Below are 13,724 nucleotides of genomic sequence, written 5' to 3'. Positions count from 1 at the left end.
TGATGTTGATGTTTTGAACCTATCATTGTACTTTGATCTGTGTCACCCTCACAAACAGTAGATGTATTTTACATATACACTACAAAATTTGCTCCAGAATAAATCCTGGCTTCTTCCATTCTTTTTCTTGTGTTTTTGTTGTTGTTTTTTAGCATATATTAACAAGTGACGTGAAAATAATGTGGTTTTGCCCTAAAGAATTTGAGGTACCCTGGAATTTTTTTTCAGGGCTTTTTTTTTTTGTTTTGAACTAAACTGTGTGATGCATACATTTATCCTGTTTCAACAGTGGGATGCGACATGACAGCCACAAATAAATGTCTTTGATATTGCCCAGACACTGGCTTATACAATAAAACCTAAAGACTCCAAGGACAACATGTGAATTTTAAGCAGCGCCTTATGAATACAGAAGTGAATGTCCTTGCTTCCCTGTGAATACACATGTCAATAAATTGTCATGAGCCCGGGGCAGAGCTGCAGAATCAATCACTGGAGACCAGAGAGAATCACATTAATTCTAACTTTGACTTTCATGACACTGCTGGTTTGTTTTTGCTGGGGGTTGGCTACGGAGGAAACAAAAACAACATTAGGTAGACTCGTTTCAAAAGCAGCTTTTGGTTTTGCAAGAAAATTCTGAGCTGGCACACTAAACAGACAATATTTTCTTAGACCTGAAATCTAAGAAACTGCATGCTTCAGGTTGGAAGTGTGAGTACGGCTTATCTGGGGGTTACACAAAACACCATTGCTAAAAATGTGGAGAGAGATTTGGGGGGAGAGAGGTGCCACAGAAAGGTTGCTCTTTGAAAACTTGTCACTCTGCAAACGCCTTCTCTGTTGTGTTTCATTACTTTTTAGCACATGTGAATATGCAGCCCTAGAGAGTCCTGACACTGGATGTGTTTATGCCACATTCCTAAGGCGTTTTTGGTTACAGCTGGTGGCTGCTTTCTGAGTGTCTATTTGGATTCCCGAGTGGGTTTTATCCTAAACCAAACAAAGGGTGAGGAGCTGCCCGTGGCTCCTTGCTCTGTTCAGGCTGGTCCTGAATCAGTGCAAAAGTGTTTTCAGCCATCGAGCTGAACAGGAGTGGATGTGGTCTGGCATAAAACTGATTTAACCTCTATTTCTTTCTTTCTTTTTTTGTGCAATGAATGAGCTGGGGGGGGGGGGGATGGAAAAAAAGTGACATTTTGTTGCTATTCTTTTTTCACAGCTATCCATACAGAGAACTGAAAATCCTGAAGAATGGCTCTACCTACCTTCAAGTATCTGGCTGGAAGTTTGGGGTTTTTTCTGTTTGTAGCCTCTTCAGTAAGCACAGGTAAGCTTTTTCTTGCCATGGGGAAAAAGGGTATGGTTTGTAATGCTATTTTTAATAGGTTTAAATTGACCAGCTCTTCACTCTTTGTAGAAAAAGAGTAAATGACAGAGTGAAAACACTCAGGAGAAAAGCAGTTTTCTGGTGTGGCAATATTCCCAGTCAAGGGCAGCTGGAGTGGCAAAGACTGAAATTTCTGAGAAGGTGAAAGTACCCTCAGCAATCCCTCAGACTCTGCCACACATTCTTAAACCAAACACAAACCCAACAAACTCCCACAAAGAAATAGCAAAAGAAACCTCAGGCCCTAATAGCTGTGGCTGAGGGAGGTGAAGGCGATAATTCTCCTGCATTCCTCAAGCCCAGATGTGGAGAGCAAAAAGCTCTGGCCTGGGACATCCCTGTCCCTTGGGTTTTGTCTCTTCCAAGCAGTTCTTTTACTAAGCAGTTTACGGAAGGGGGAAAGGGGATCCTGATTTACATATTCTATATACAGCTAATTTGGAGGTTTGTATTTGTTTGAAACAAAGAGACCATATGTCTTGCCCCAAACACTGCAGCTGCATGAAGCAACCTCTCATTGTCATGCTTGGGCCCTTTTGGTCAAGAAGCAAACGTTCAGTTAATTCTTTGTGCTGGGTAGAATTTGCACTTTTATTTAAAAAATGACAATGAAAATAATAATCAAGCTGTCAGGGTAACTGGACCAGCTGGCAGAAGTTGCTCAGCCTGATGGTGTCATTGGCACAGCAGATGCTGGTGATGTGCAAAGTTCCTGGTACAAATTGGTTAATGAAATTGGGAATTTGGGTCCTCTGCTTCTGGTTTGTTGGCTTCTGCTGTTTGTCATCCCAAACACCAGCCTAAATTCCTCTTGATTTCCCCATAGGATTCCCTGTGTGCCTCTCTGTTTCAAAATAATGAATTTGGGGGCACAAGTCATCTTTTGAGACTGCAGAAAGCTCCTTGCATAGTAGCATATTCAAGTAAATGGAAAAATGAACAAGATTTTTATCTATTACATTTAAATTAATTAATTAAGGTATAATTGATAAATTATATCTTTACATTTGAATTGATTCTTTTGGTTTTATATCACTTCTCATCAAGAGCACATTTTTCTATTATCCTTATTCTCAGGGAAATAACAGCTCTCCTAAAAATAAATTGTTGTCAGTGTGTATTGCAGTTATATTTGAACATCTATTTATAACGCAAGCCCCATTTCCTGTCTGAAATATTTATCTTTTCTACCTTTTATTAATTCTGTGTGGCTTCTGGTAGGAACCCAGAAACACCTGCTTGTTTTTCTCAATTACTGTAAATCAGAGAGTGCCTCTGACATTACTAATACAATTCCAGCTTCCACCTGGCACAGTGGTATCAAAATCATGTCCTGGATGTTTATCTATATCTGACTTGGTGCCTGGTAGATTACTGGTCCTCTCTGATTTACTTCATGTATATGGGAAAAGTTTGCAGAGAGACAAGGTCTATGCAGGCCACATGAAACATCACCTTGAAAATTGGTATTCACCGGGGCTCTGGAGACTTTAAGGCCATGGCTGGTCCAATTCTACTGTTTTCTCAAGACATGAAGCTGGTGGAGGAATGTGAGGGGAAACTGAATGCAGATGGACAGCTTTTATTTCTGTTGCAATGGAATTACAGATGTCCTTCAAGTTCCACAGTGGCAGCACAAAACAACTGCCTGTTGACTGCACCAGAACCAGGAAACGTTTCCTTGCTTGGATTTATATTATTGTCCTTTCAATTACCTGGAGGCATTAGTGTCTGTGGGGCAAAACCCTCCCAACTTTACTGTACCAAGTCCCAGAGACATAGCCCTGCTGAGGTCAAGGGGTTTTTCCCAGGCCCTTCATCATTGATTTGTTGGTCCTGTAGTTTTCTTCGTGGTGTTTTTGTTTTAAGGGATAAAAATTGGAAAGCTGGTGACAGCTCCCAGCCCTTTCTGAAGGCAAAGGGCTCATTGTTCAAACTTCCACTGACCTCAGCTTCCTAGGATTAGAAAGGGTTCTGCCCTCAGAAAATATGCATCAGACATGAGACTCTACTCACAGTTTTGTTGATTAGAGTAAGACATGAGGCTTACATTTCAACTGAGGTTGTATCAGGGAAATATTTTATCTTAAATAAATAGTTACAACACGAGACTCTTGGATGTGGCATGAGAGCTGTTCAGGCTAACATGTCATGGCAGCCCCTCATCAAATTTTGTGTGATCCCAAAGTGAATGAATCCTCATTGCTTCTGCCTGGAAAAGCTCACAAACCCAGACACACTTGTGAGGTTCCCATTGCTCTCTGTTTCTGCATGTACTGGTAATTGCTTGGTGCTCGGTGTTTCCATGTAAGTTTGATCTCTTTTTCTTTCTATCTCCAGTGAAAATATATAATGAAAATATCTAATATTTTAATATCTTTATATAAAACAAAGTAGGTATCTGGGGGCATTTTTAAAGGTAGTAGTTGTTTTAGCCTGTTGTCAACACCTTCCCTGGGCTTTGTATCTAGATGGTATGAGCAGAGTTAAATGTCACTGCAGGAAGGGCTCAGTGAAAGTCCCTTTTCAGTAGTTTTCTAGAAACTGCATCCCCTGCAAGGCTGCTTTGCATTGGGTTTTTCCATTCTTCCAGAAAACAGAAAACCATACAGCTTAAGCAGTTGTTTGTTTTCTTTTGGTCGTGACCCACATGTGCCCTGCTGCACTGAGGTATTGCTGTGTTCCAGGGAGTCAGCCAAGAGGCTGATGCTGAAGGATACTGTAAAGATGCCCAGGTGCAGAGCTCTCTGTCTCACACCAAACAAACACTGATTGTCCTCACTCTCCATCTTTGTCCAGCAGAAGCAGCTGCCACATGTCCTGACAGGGATCCTGAGTTAGAAATCTGGAACCCTGGTCACAGTGAAGAAAACCACATTGAAATCCGCAATGGCAGGAAGCTGCTTCTCTCCTCTTCTGCAACTGTGCACTCTATCCACATCACTGATGGAGGTAAAACGTGCTGCTGGCAAGGCTGGGTGCAGCCTGCTCTCCTCTGGGACTGTTTAAATCACTGTGATCATTCCGGGAGAGCTTCTTGCTTCTTGCTGAGGAGTGGGTGGGCAAACACAGCTTTAGCTCAGTACAAGGCTGGGTGGTAGCTGAGGTGCTGAGATTCTTAAGCCACTGTAACCAGACTATTTTCTGTCCTGTCTGGAGAATTTACACAAGTAGCTCAGTGTAATGATCAATTCTACTTCCGCAATATGCTTCAAAAACATTTTTTTTTTTTTTACCAAACCACTGGCCTGATAGCACGATACTCCAGTAGTTGTGTTATCAGGGCCTCAGGGCAGGGCAGATGCTTCTGTCCCTCTTTGTCTCCAAGGACAGAGCCATAGTGTTGCTGGCATAATTAGCTTTTATTCATCTTAACTCTAAATTTCTGTCTCAGTTTTGAATGGGTCCTCTTCCATACAAATCTTAATTGCGCTCTTCAAGAACTGGAATGAACAAAGAAACAATGTTTTCAAGATTTGTTTTGAGAGCTTTTCTGGGGTGTATGAACAGAATTTTTCAAAACCTGAGATGACAGCACAGCATTGGGTTTATCACAATGATACCAGAACCTCACATGAGCATCTGTGTGATAAAGCAAATATCATAATCTTCTCTACTTAGGGAAGTTGGTCATCAAAGATGATGTCCAGCCCATCATTCTGCGTACAAGACATATTCTCATTGAAAATGATGGAGAGTTACACATTGGCAGTGAGTTGTGCCCTTACCAAGGCAATGTGGTTATCATCTTATATGGGCGGTAAGTATGCATGACAAAATATTACCTTAGAACCTTTTGGAGTCTCTCTTCCACATCAGGAAATGAAAATGTTCCTTAAAATTACATGTTCTCAGGTGTACTTTTCATCAGTGCTCTTTGGAAAATCCAGTAATTTTTTAAACAATTTAAATGACCCACAAAAATTCATGCAGGTTTGGGGTTTTTTTCTCTTCTACTGAGATATGAATACTGGGGTGTTCAGGCATGCCAGATAATCAGCATGCAGCTTCCCACAACTCAAACTGATTTTCCAGAATAGGCTTAACCTGATGAGTTATTTTTGTCTGAAAGTTCTCCTCTCTAAACATCCTTTATTTCTGTATGGGAGTTGTGAGCTGAAAGATAATACGTTAATGTCTTGCAGATTGGTACATGATCCCTTAAAATTTCAAGGATGCTAAATTCATATTTACCAACCACTGGACCTCTTAGCTCCTGATTAGGGTCTTGCCTGCCTACAGAATTCAAAAACACAGATGTGGCATTCAGTCTGGGCTCCAGGCCTCCTCTGGCCTGGATATAATGAATATAGCATGTACAAGCTGTGTTCCAGATTGCTTTTGGTCTTCGGTAGCTGCTACTATTTTTAAAATAATTTATTTTCTGTACAACGTGGAGTACCTGAAAGAAATGCACTGCAAATCATGAGACTTCTCTCCTTGGGTCACAGCACCACAAGGAGAGAGGTCCCTTGACTCAGGCACAAACCCAAACCTGGTCCCTTTCCTCCCTTCCTGCTGTAGAGCGGGTGACAGCAGCCAGCCAAATCCTTACTTTGGACAGAAGTACCTTGGAGTCAGCAAAGGTGGCACTCTTGAGATCCATGGAAAGAAAAAGCTGTCCTGGACTTTCTTGAACAAGACTCTTCATCCTGGTGGCATGGAGGAAGGTGGATATTACTTTGAAAGGAGCTGGGGCCATCGGGGTGTCATTGTCCACGTTATTGACCCGAAGACGGGGGCAGTTGTCCATTCGGATCGGTGAGTGACCTTTTGGCTGCCTAGATGTGAGGATCATTTGGAACAGGTTGGGGACAGCATCTCAGCAAGCTCAAACACACACATTTTAGCATCTTGTTCAAATGGGTGTTATTGCATGTCTGTACAATTCCTCCCAGACCAGCAATCTCCAAAACCACAGAGTGAGCAGTGTTATGCCTTGCAGTTTGTCAACTAGAGTTTAATCAAGTTGGCTTTACAGAGTCCCCTAACACACCCTGCTAGACAAGTGCTTTTGCAACAGGGTAATATTACGGTGAACAATACAAAATAGTACTTTCTTTACAGAACTTGCTTTTCAGTACAAAAAGATGCGGTGATGACTGCAGTAAATGTTTACAGGTGTTTTTTATCATTTCAGGTTTGATACCTACAGAGCAAAAGAGGAAAGTATCCGCCTGGCTCAGTATTTGGGTAGAGTTGCAAATGGCATGATCCTGTCGGTTGCAGTGAATGATGAAGGATCCAGAAACTTAGATGACTTGGCCAGGAAAGCAATGACCAAACTGGGCAGCAAGCATTTCCTCCACCTTGGGTTTAGGTATGTGCCAGTCCTGCCAGTTCTCCCAGCACAGAGGCTTTATTATGTTCCTGAGATGTCCAAATAGTTCCACTCTCTCAAAGTCACAAAGTTCTTTCACATGGGAAAAAAATAAAAAAGAGGGAAACTTCTCAATGTGGAGTTTTAGCAGCTAATTAGATAGTTTCAGATGCTCTCAGAGTCTATATTGGGTATTTTTATTAGCAGATTGAGGAATAGCATCTGATTCACATTAAAAAAAGATGGTTTTCCAAGATATTGTTCCCACAGGTTGCTTATTCCAATTTATTTTCAAGCCATCCCTCAAAGATTTAAGAAGTGTATTTATACACACAAAGAGGATTAGATGGGCTGAGAATTAAGGAGGGTTCAATAATTGTTGTGTAGCCCTGGCTATACACATACAGACACACATACAGCACATTCCTTAGCTTGTCCAGTGCAGGTCTGGGGACTTGTGCAGCACAGAAATTCAGCAAACATGGATTTATGGCGTGGACTGTAAATACTTCTGTGGCCAACACAGTGTCTGTGTTGGCACACACACTGTTGAGAATACTTGTTATTTACCCAACTGTAGCCATTATATTTTTTGTGTTGATTTGAACTTATGTAGGCTTTTTTTTTATGAGGCACTAAGAGGGTGTCTGCAGAAAACACACACACACACACACACACACACACACACACACACACAAAATCTGCCTGGTAGGGAGAAGTGCTTCAATACAGCAGTTTGTGGAAAGAGGCTTTCTGTCAGCTGGGCACACACAGATGGAGCAAGATCCGGGGGGGTTGATGAAGAGGTTGTGTCAAATGTTACAAGAGCTCCTGGGTATCAGACAACACATTTCAAAGAATCAACAAGGAAGGCAGAAATGGTCTCCAAAACCAGGTTATCTCCATCACTGCAATTCTTGCTCTCAAATCTAGACCCTATATTAAAGCCCAGTAGCCTGCTAGGGTTTTTTTTTTTTCAAATGCGGGAATTAGGGAAACAGAACATGATTTTTGAACATTATACTATTTTTTCCCCAATTGCACTACAGGAAGGAATTGATGGCTTTTGCATATGTTTATAAAAGTAAATTGCACTCGATTTTTTAGGCTGCTGTGATGTTTTAATATAAGTTTCTCATCATTTTGCCATCAATATTTATAATGGAAACACTGCAGAAATTTATCCATGGAAGTGTGACTGTCAGCATTGCTAGTGTTTGCAGTCAAAAGGCTAATCCTTGCCATGCTGTTATCTGAAATACAACAAAATTGCATTCCATGAATTACAGAGATGTGGATAAATAATGAGGTAGTAATTGGTCAACACTGGTCAAGAAATTCGTCTTCCACCAGCATAGTGGTGTTTGGAAAAATATCTGGTGCATTATTTAAAATAAGCTATTTTTGGGAGTGTTCTCAGAGTTAAAGTTCATCAGTTCTCAAAAACTACATTGTCTGGATGGCAGCTGGGGCCAGACTTAGAAAGGCAGTTTGATGGCACAGTGGAACACAGGCAGCTTTAGCTGTATCCAAGATTTTCCTCTAAAGCAAACAGAACTTCCACTTCAGTGGAACAAGATTTAGACATAGTGGTTTACGTTTCAGATACATCTATAACTATGAATAAGGATGTATGCACTTGACAGGTGCTTTTTGAATTTTTTTTTCAGCATCTTAGAAAAAAATCTTTGGAATGAGAAAATTGCACACATGTGTACACATTTTACCCTCCGCGGCCAAGGGCAGGATCTGACTGAGGAGAGCAGATGGATTTTTCTTTCTTACATGCCTGTCACCACTCACTGCCCAGCTCTGGGGTTTGCTGGCTGGTCCACTGAACCCTGGCTGTCAAATCTTCTCAGCTCCTGATGATGGCTGGGGATGACCATCGGCATCCCTGAGAGAACAACAGCTTAAGCCCCAGGCATAGGAAATTTCTGCTTTCCATTTTGTGAGGTGCCACCTGAGTCAGGCTATCCAGTCGTAGGTAGTGTTGGTTTCTGCAGTGTTGGCAGGGGTTATATGGACAGATTCCTGTCCATCTCCAGTTGCTCTATATTCAAAGAGATTGTAAAGTTATGCAACTCCCCCTTGCTGTAGCAGAGCCGATGTGGAATGCTGATTTATTCAGAAATGTTTCTGTGCTCCTGGAATCTCTTTTAATTGCCTCTTTGCCGAGTCCAGAACATTAAGAATGAAAGGAAAATCTTGCATTCCTCTCCTATTGTTTTCCCTCTGAAAAGTGTGTTTACTCTTTCAGTGTGAGTCATTTTCCCCCCCTTTTAGTAATAAATGAAGAGAAAGACTTTTTGCACTTGATGACATAGTTGTTCTCTTTGGAATTCCTCACAAATATCTCCTGTTTGGCTCTGGACTTATTGGCCGTTTCATTTCGTACAGCCCAAACATGTGTCCTTATGTGTCAGGGTTGAACGACTTTAAAACTATTTTTAGTGGTAAAATAACTGGGAGAAACAAGTATTTTAACACATGAAATGGGGCCAGACCTTGAGTTGCAGAAGTGAATAGCTCCTTATTCTTTGAATTATTTTTGAGATAATTTTTGAGGCATCGTCATTTTTCTGTCATTTGTTTCAAATACAGTTTACCAAAACAATAATTATAATAACAGAACCAAAAAAAAAAAAAATCTATCTTGACTGCTGAGTGATAAAGTGTCCTTCCTGCTCCCATCCCCCTTCTCTGCCTGGATGGAGATCACAGCCTGTCAGTGCCTTTGGCAGTTGGCGCGCAGGCAAATTTTCCAGCAGGAGCATCTGGCTGGCTGGCAGGCTCCCCAGGCAGTGGTGTTGGCAGCTTCCACTGAGCCTGGCCAGTGCTGGGGCTGAGGACATGCTGCTGGCACAGTGTCCCCTTGAGCAGCCATGTCCACTGGGGCCATGGCACAGCATGGGCTGCAGCAGTGCTCACCCTGAGCCTGCCCCTGCTGCCCCCAGAGCAGCAAATCCCAGAAAACCCCAGCTTGTGGCACCGGTGATTTGGGTGGGTTTTAGTGGCTCTCTGCCAATGGCTGTATGTGTTTTATTCTGGAGGCCCAGAGTGGTTTGGAACTTTACTTGCACCCATGTGAGGTGACCTGCAAGACTCTTGATGCAACTGAAATGACCAGATACTTGTAACTATAGAGACATGATCTAATCTATGGGAGTTTATGCTAAAATCAGGGCAGTCTCCTTACCACCCTGAAAGCATATTTTTTATCCTCTTAGTCATTAAGTGCAGATATGTCTGAGCTACTTCTACCTTGAAGATAACATTCCCCCTTGACCCCTACTAATTGGGTTCACCCTCAAGGTTGGGAGACACTTTAGTCCCTGTCTCCATTGCTTTCTCATCCATGTGGTCATTTTCCAGGGTAGCTGACAGATATTGAACCTACTTGATCAATAACCATCAGATGGTAATGAACTGAATTCTGACATGGCATCAGATCTGAATAGACAATTCAGAGCCATAAACCTTTATCCTTGTTCAATGTTCAATGTTCAAAGAAGGAAACTAGATATGCAGGGACTATCTAAGCATTTTTTCATTGTCCTTTGCCAGCCAGTCTGTCCATTAGAAATTCTCACAGGTCATTCCAAAGCCAATTGTCATATACAAGGTTTCAGCATGAGCTAAATTTCTTTAAGCAGAAGTGGTTTCTTTTCATATTCTTCAGTGTATTCACATGTACACACACACACACACACACAAGATTTATTTGCAGGCTCCCCAAGGAGTTGCCAGTGTCTCTTTGGTCTGTCATACACAAGTTTCTTAAAACACTCATTTAAAAAATGAACACACTTGTTACAGGCATGTTTTAAGTGGGAATTTGTCTTCAAAATTCCTTTTCTTCTGCTATATTTACTGGAGAAATATAGAGTGTTAAGATAATTTTAATTTTAACTAAGCTGCCTGTGACACTAATCAGACTGTTTTGAATCTGGTGCCTCTCAGAAATCTAAAAATATTGGGCTATAAGAAATATGCATCTCATACTTGACATAATCATTTTTCATTTTCATTTTCCAGGCACCCCTGGAGTTTTATTACCATTAAAGGAAATCCCTCCTCTTCTGTTGAAGACCACATTGAATATCAAGGTATTTAGTGCATAAAATGCTGTCTTGATGTATCTTGATCTCTGGAAGTTACTGGCGTTGTAGCTGAGATTAGTTTGATCAAAGGTGTTTTTACTTCCCACAGCATTACATTGAAGCTATGAGCAATTGATGGTTTGATAGATTTAATTGAATGCTCTCTCTATATATTTCTACTTCCCACTAATGCTTCTGAAGCATCTGAGTGAGGGATAGCTTAGGTTGTCCAAACCTTTAGATAAAAGGTCAGATCCTTCACCAGTGTAAATCCATGTAACTTCACTGAGCTCAGACATTGCCTCTCTTAAGACACAAATCAGTGGAACTGACCCAGTTCACCCCAGCTGAAAATTTAATCAGCGTATCCTGAATTAGTAGACTCAAATTCTCCTGTGAAACCATTTTCTTGCAAACTGAACACTGTTGAGTCTCTGTCTTCTCATGGCATGAACACAGCTTGCTACAACATGAAATAAAAATAGCAATATACGACAAATGATTGTGGGCCTTATCCTCTCTTGATTTTTGAAGATTTTTCTTTCTCACTATCCATGCAGTTACAAAAATGTCTGAAGCCTCATTGCAGGATCAGTAAATTTTTCTGGAAGTTGTGCAGGGCTAATTTTGAATCATGTAGTCAAAATATGCAAATACACACAAAGATCATTACATTTTCACTTCTTACTCTTATCAATTGCATTCAATGATTTTACTAATTGATTTCAATTATTTTACCAATATTTGGGTTTCTTGACAGGTCACAAAGGGTCAGCTGTGGCCAAGGTCTCCAAACTATTCAAAGCTGAGAATGGAGAACATTTTAACGTCTCTTCAACGAGCGAGTGGGTTCAAGGTAAGGGGTCTGTGGGCTGTTTCACTTGGTGGCAGACAGCTGAAAAATAGGGTGAATCATCCTTTTTACTGCAATCCTTTTCCATTTGGGAAGACTGGACTTGATAGCTGCTATTTATGTCATCACTAACCCAATTAATGAAGACTCACAGATTCTTTCTCCAGTTGTCTCTAGGACCCTCTGAATAACTGGGATCCTTTTTCCTTTTCTGACTGGGCATGAAATTCCATCTTTGGTGGTCTGAGAGATCACACACAACCTCTGACTTCTTTTCACTGCACGGTCATCATGCCCATGTTTCAGAAAACACACAGTAACTGGTGCAACTTGATCTGAAGATCAGAGAAGGCAGCTAAGGCAGACCCAGATCCAAAACCTGCATCTATTAATAATGCTTACAGTGCACATGCCAATTATGAAGATTTTAATAACTCTGCTCTCCCTTGGCTGGTTGCACTTCACAGCAACATTAAAAGTGGCTGACAGACTGGCAGGAAGAGAAATCAGATCATCAGTGGAGAAACTTGTGAACGATATCTGAGATCATATTATGCTTTGAGCATTTTTGCTGCACTCATTAAGCTTGACTTTCAAATGACTATACTTGTTTGCACTTGTCTCCAGATGTAGAATGGACAGAGTGGTTTGAGAGGCCTGACAAAGCGAAATCTAAGGACATGGAGAAGCTGTCTGACTTCAAAGCTGCTCATCCTGACAAAATCTGCAGGCAGCCCATTGACATCCAGGTAGGTAGGCTTACCACTCACTTTAGAGGGGCAAGTCTTCTTTAGACTGACACTGAACCCCCAAAATAATTGTGCTTGTCAGTAATTTTTGTTTCTAAATAAAACACACCAATTATTTAACCACTCTAATACATTACCAACAAGATCTTGTGTACACTCTTATACTGTTCTGAGACAAATTTGATAGAACTGAGCTCCTTTCAGTAAATTCTGGCTCCTGGCATGAAAAGGTGTACAGATGGGGACATGGACAGCACAGATGCTATCATGAAATATGTGGTTCCCTGCTGGAAGATTAAAAGGAGCAAGCACATGAAAATTTCAAAGGTTTTAAATGGTCCTGGAATGGACCCTACCTAAAAAATTAAATCCCAAAATATAACAAGACAGTGCAACTACCATCTGTAGCAGGTTGTCAGAAATATTGGTGAGCTTTCAGCCATTTCTTGGAATCAATTGTTTTATCTCTGTGGAAAGAAATTTGAATTCTGTTTGGAGTTAGGCATTATAATTATGCCATCAGGTCAGCATGCCTAGGAGTACTCAGATACCTTTTCTGACCCTGCAAAAAACCTCTTTAAGGACAAAAAACCCCAGCAAGAAACAAAGAATATTTTTTTTTTTTGTATATGTTCACCATATACTTTTTATGTCTACCTGGTAAAAAAACTATAGCAGAAGCATTGCCTAGGAAAAGCCAATAAAATCCTTCACATCTGTGTGAGGCTGAGCCTAAAGTTTCTCTGAGCCAGTGGAGTTGTTCTTATCCACAAGAATGTGGCTGTTGAAGTAAAGGGGAATGCTGACTGTATGAGTGAAAGTTTCCAGGGCTAGATGTTATAAAGAATCTCTCTTAAACAGGAAGGAAAAAAACTGCCCTATAATTTTCTGCCAGGTCTTACCAAATCCACATTCATTTCTGCTTCCATATACGTGTATGAGAAGCGACAACTTAGTTCAAAACAGGGGTCAGATATTTCTTATGATGCATCTTCTTCTAAAATGCGTGTAAAACAGAAAGAAGAAAAATATTCTTCTGCTCCAGAAACAAACCCTTTTTTTCCTCTTCTGTGAAATAAGTTACTTTTTTTTTCCCCCATGTATATTAAAAGGGAGACATTTTTTCAGTTTATCCTAAAGATCTTAGGGCAAATCCTCAGGTAGTGTAATCTGGTGCTGCTCATTGCTTTTATAAAGCTACACTGATTTATAGCAGCTGGCCTGCCCCTGCTCTGGAACATGGCAGAAAATTGAAGATATGATGATAATAACAGAAGCACAGCACAGCCAGAGGCACATTCCTCCAGCT

At 41.0% G+C, this 13,724-nt stretch overlaps 1 protein-coding gene across 2 annotated transcripts in view; it reads left to right on the top strand.

Annotated features, from left to right (window-relative positions):
• The window catches only part of CEMIP (cell migration inducing hyaluronidase 1), a 102,136-nt gene that overhangs the window by 50,366 nt on the left and 38,046 nt on the right, over positions 1-13,724 (top strand). Inside the window, exons 2-9 of one of the 2 annotated variants that reach the window (XM_066196149.1) lie at positions 1,223-1,330; positions 4,193-4,342; positions 5,012-5,150; positions 5,915-6,151; positions 6,531-6,710; positions 10,749-10,819; positions 11,574-11,669; positions 12,294-12,415. In XM_066196149.1, coding sequence (XP_066052246.1) covers positions 1,255-1,330; positions 4,193-4,342; positions 5,012-5,150; positions 5,915-6,151; positions 6,531-6,710; positions 10,749-10,819; positions 11,574-11,669; positions 12,294-12,415 — 1,071 coding nt within the window. In that variant the 5' untranslated portion in view covers positions 1,223-1,254. Of the gene's footprint in view, positions 1-1,222; positions 1,331-4,189; positions 4,343-5,011; positions 5,151-5,914; positions 6,152-6,530; positions 6,711-10,748; positions 10,820-11,573; positions 11,670-12,293; positions 12,416-13,724 lie in introns of both variants that reach the window. The other variant, XM_066196148.1, reaches the window with a different exon arrangement.

Source organism: Chamaea fasciata, unplaced genomic scaffold, assembly GCF_029207755.1.
Source record: "Chamaea fasciata isolate MVZ Bird 193981 ecotype frontalis unplaced genomic scaffold, bChaFas1.0.hap1 SCAF_14, whole genome shotgun sequence".
NCBI lineage: Eukaryota > Metazoa > Chordata > Aves > Passeriformes > Sylviidae > Chamaea > Chamaea fasciata.
This window is presented reverse-complemented; position numbering and strand designations above follow the sequence as displayed.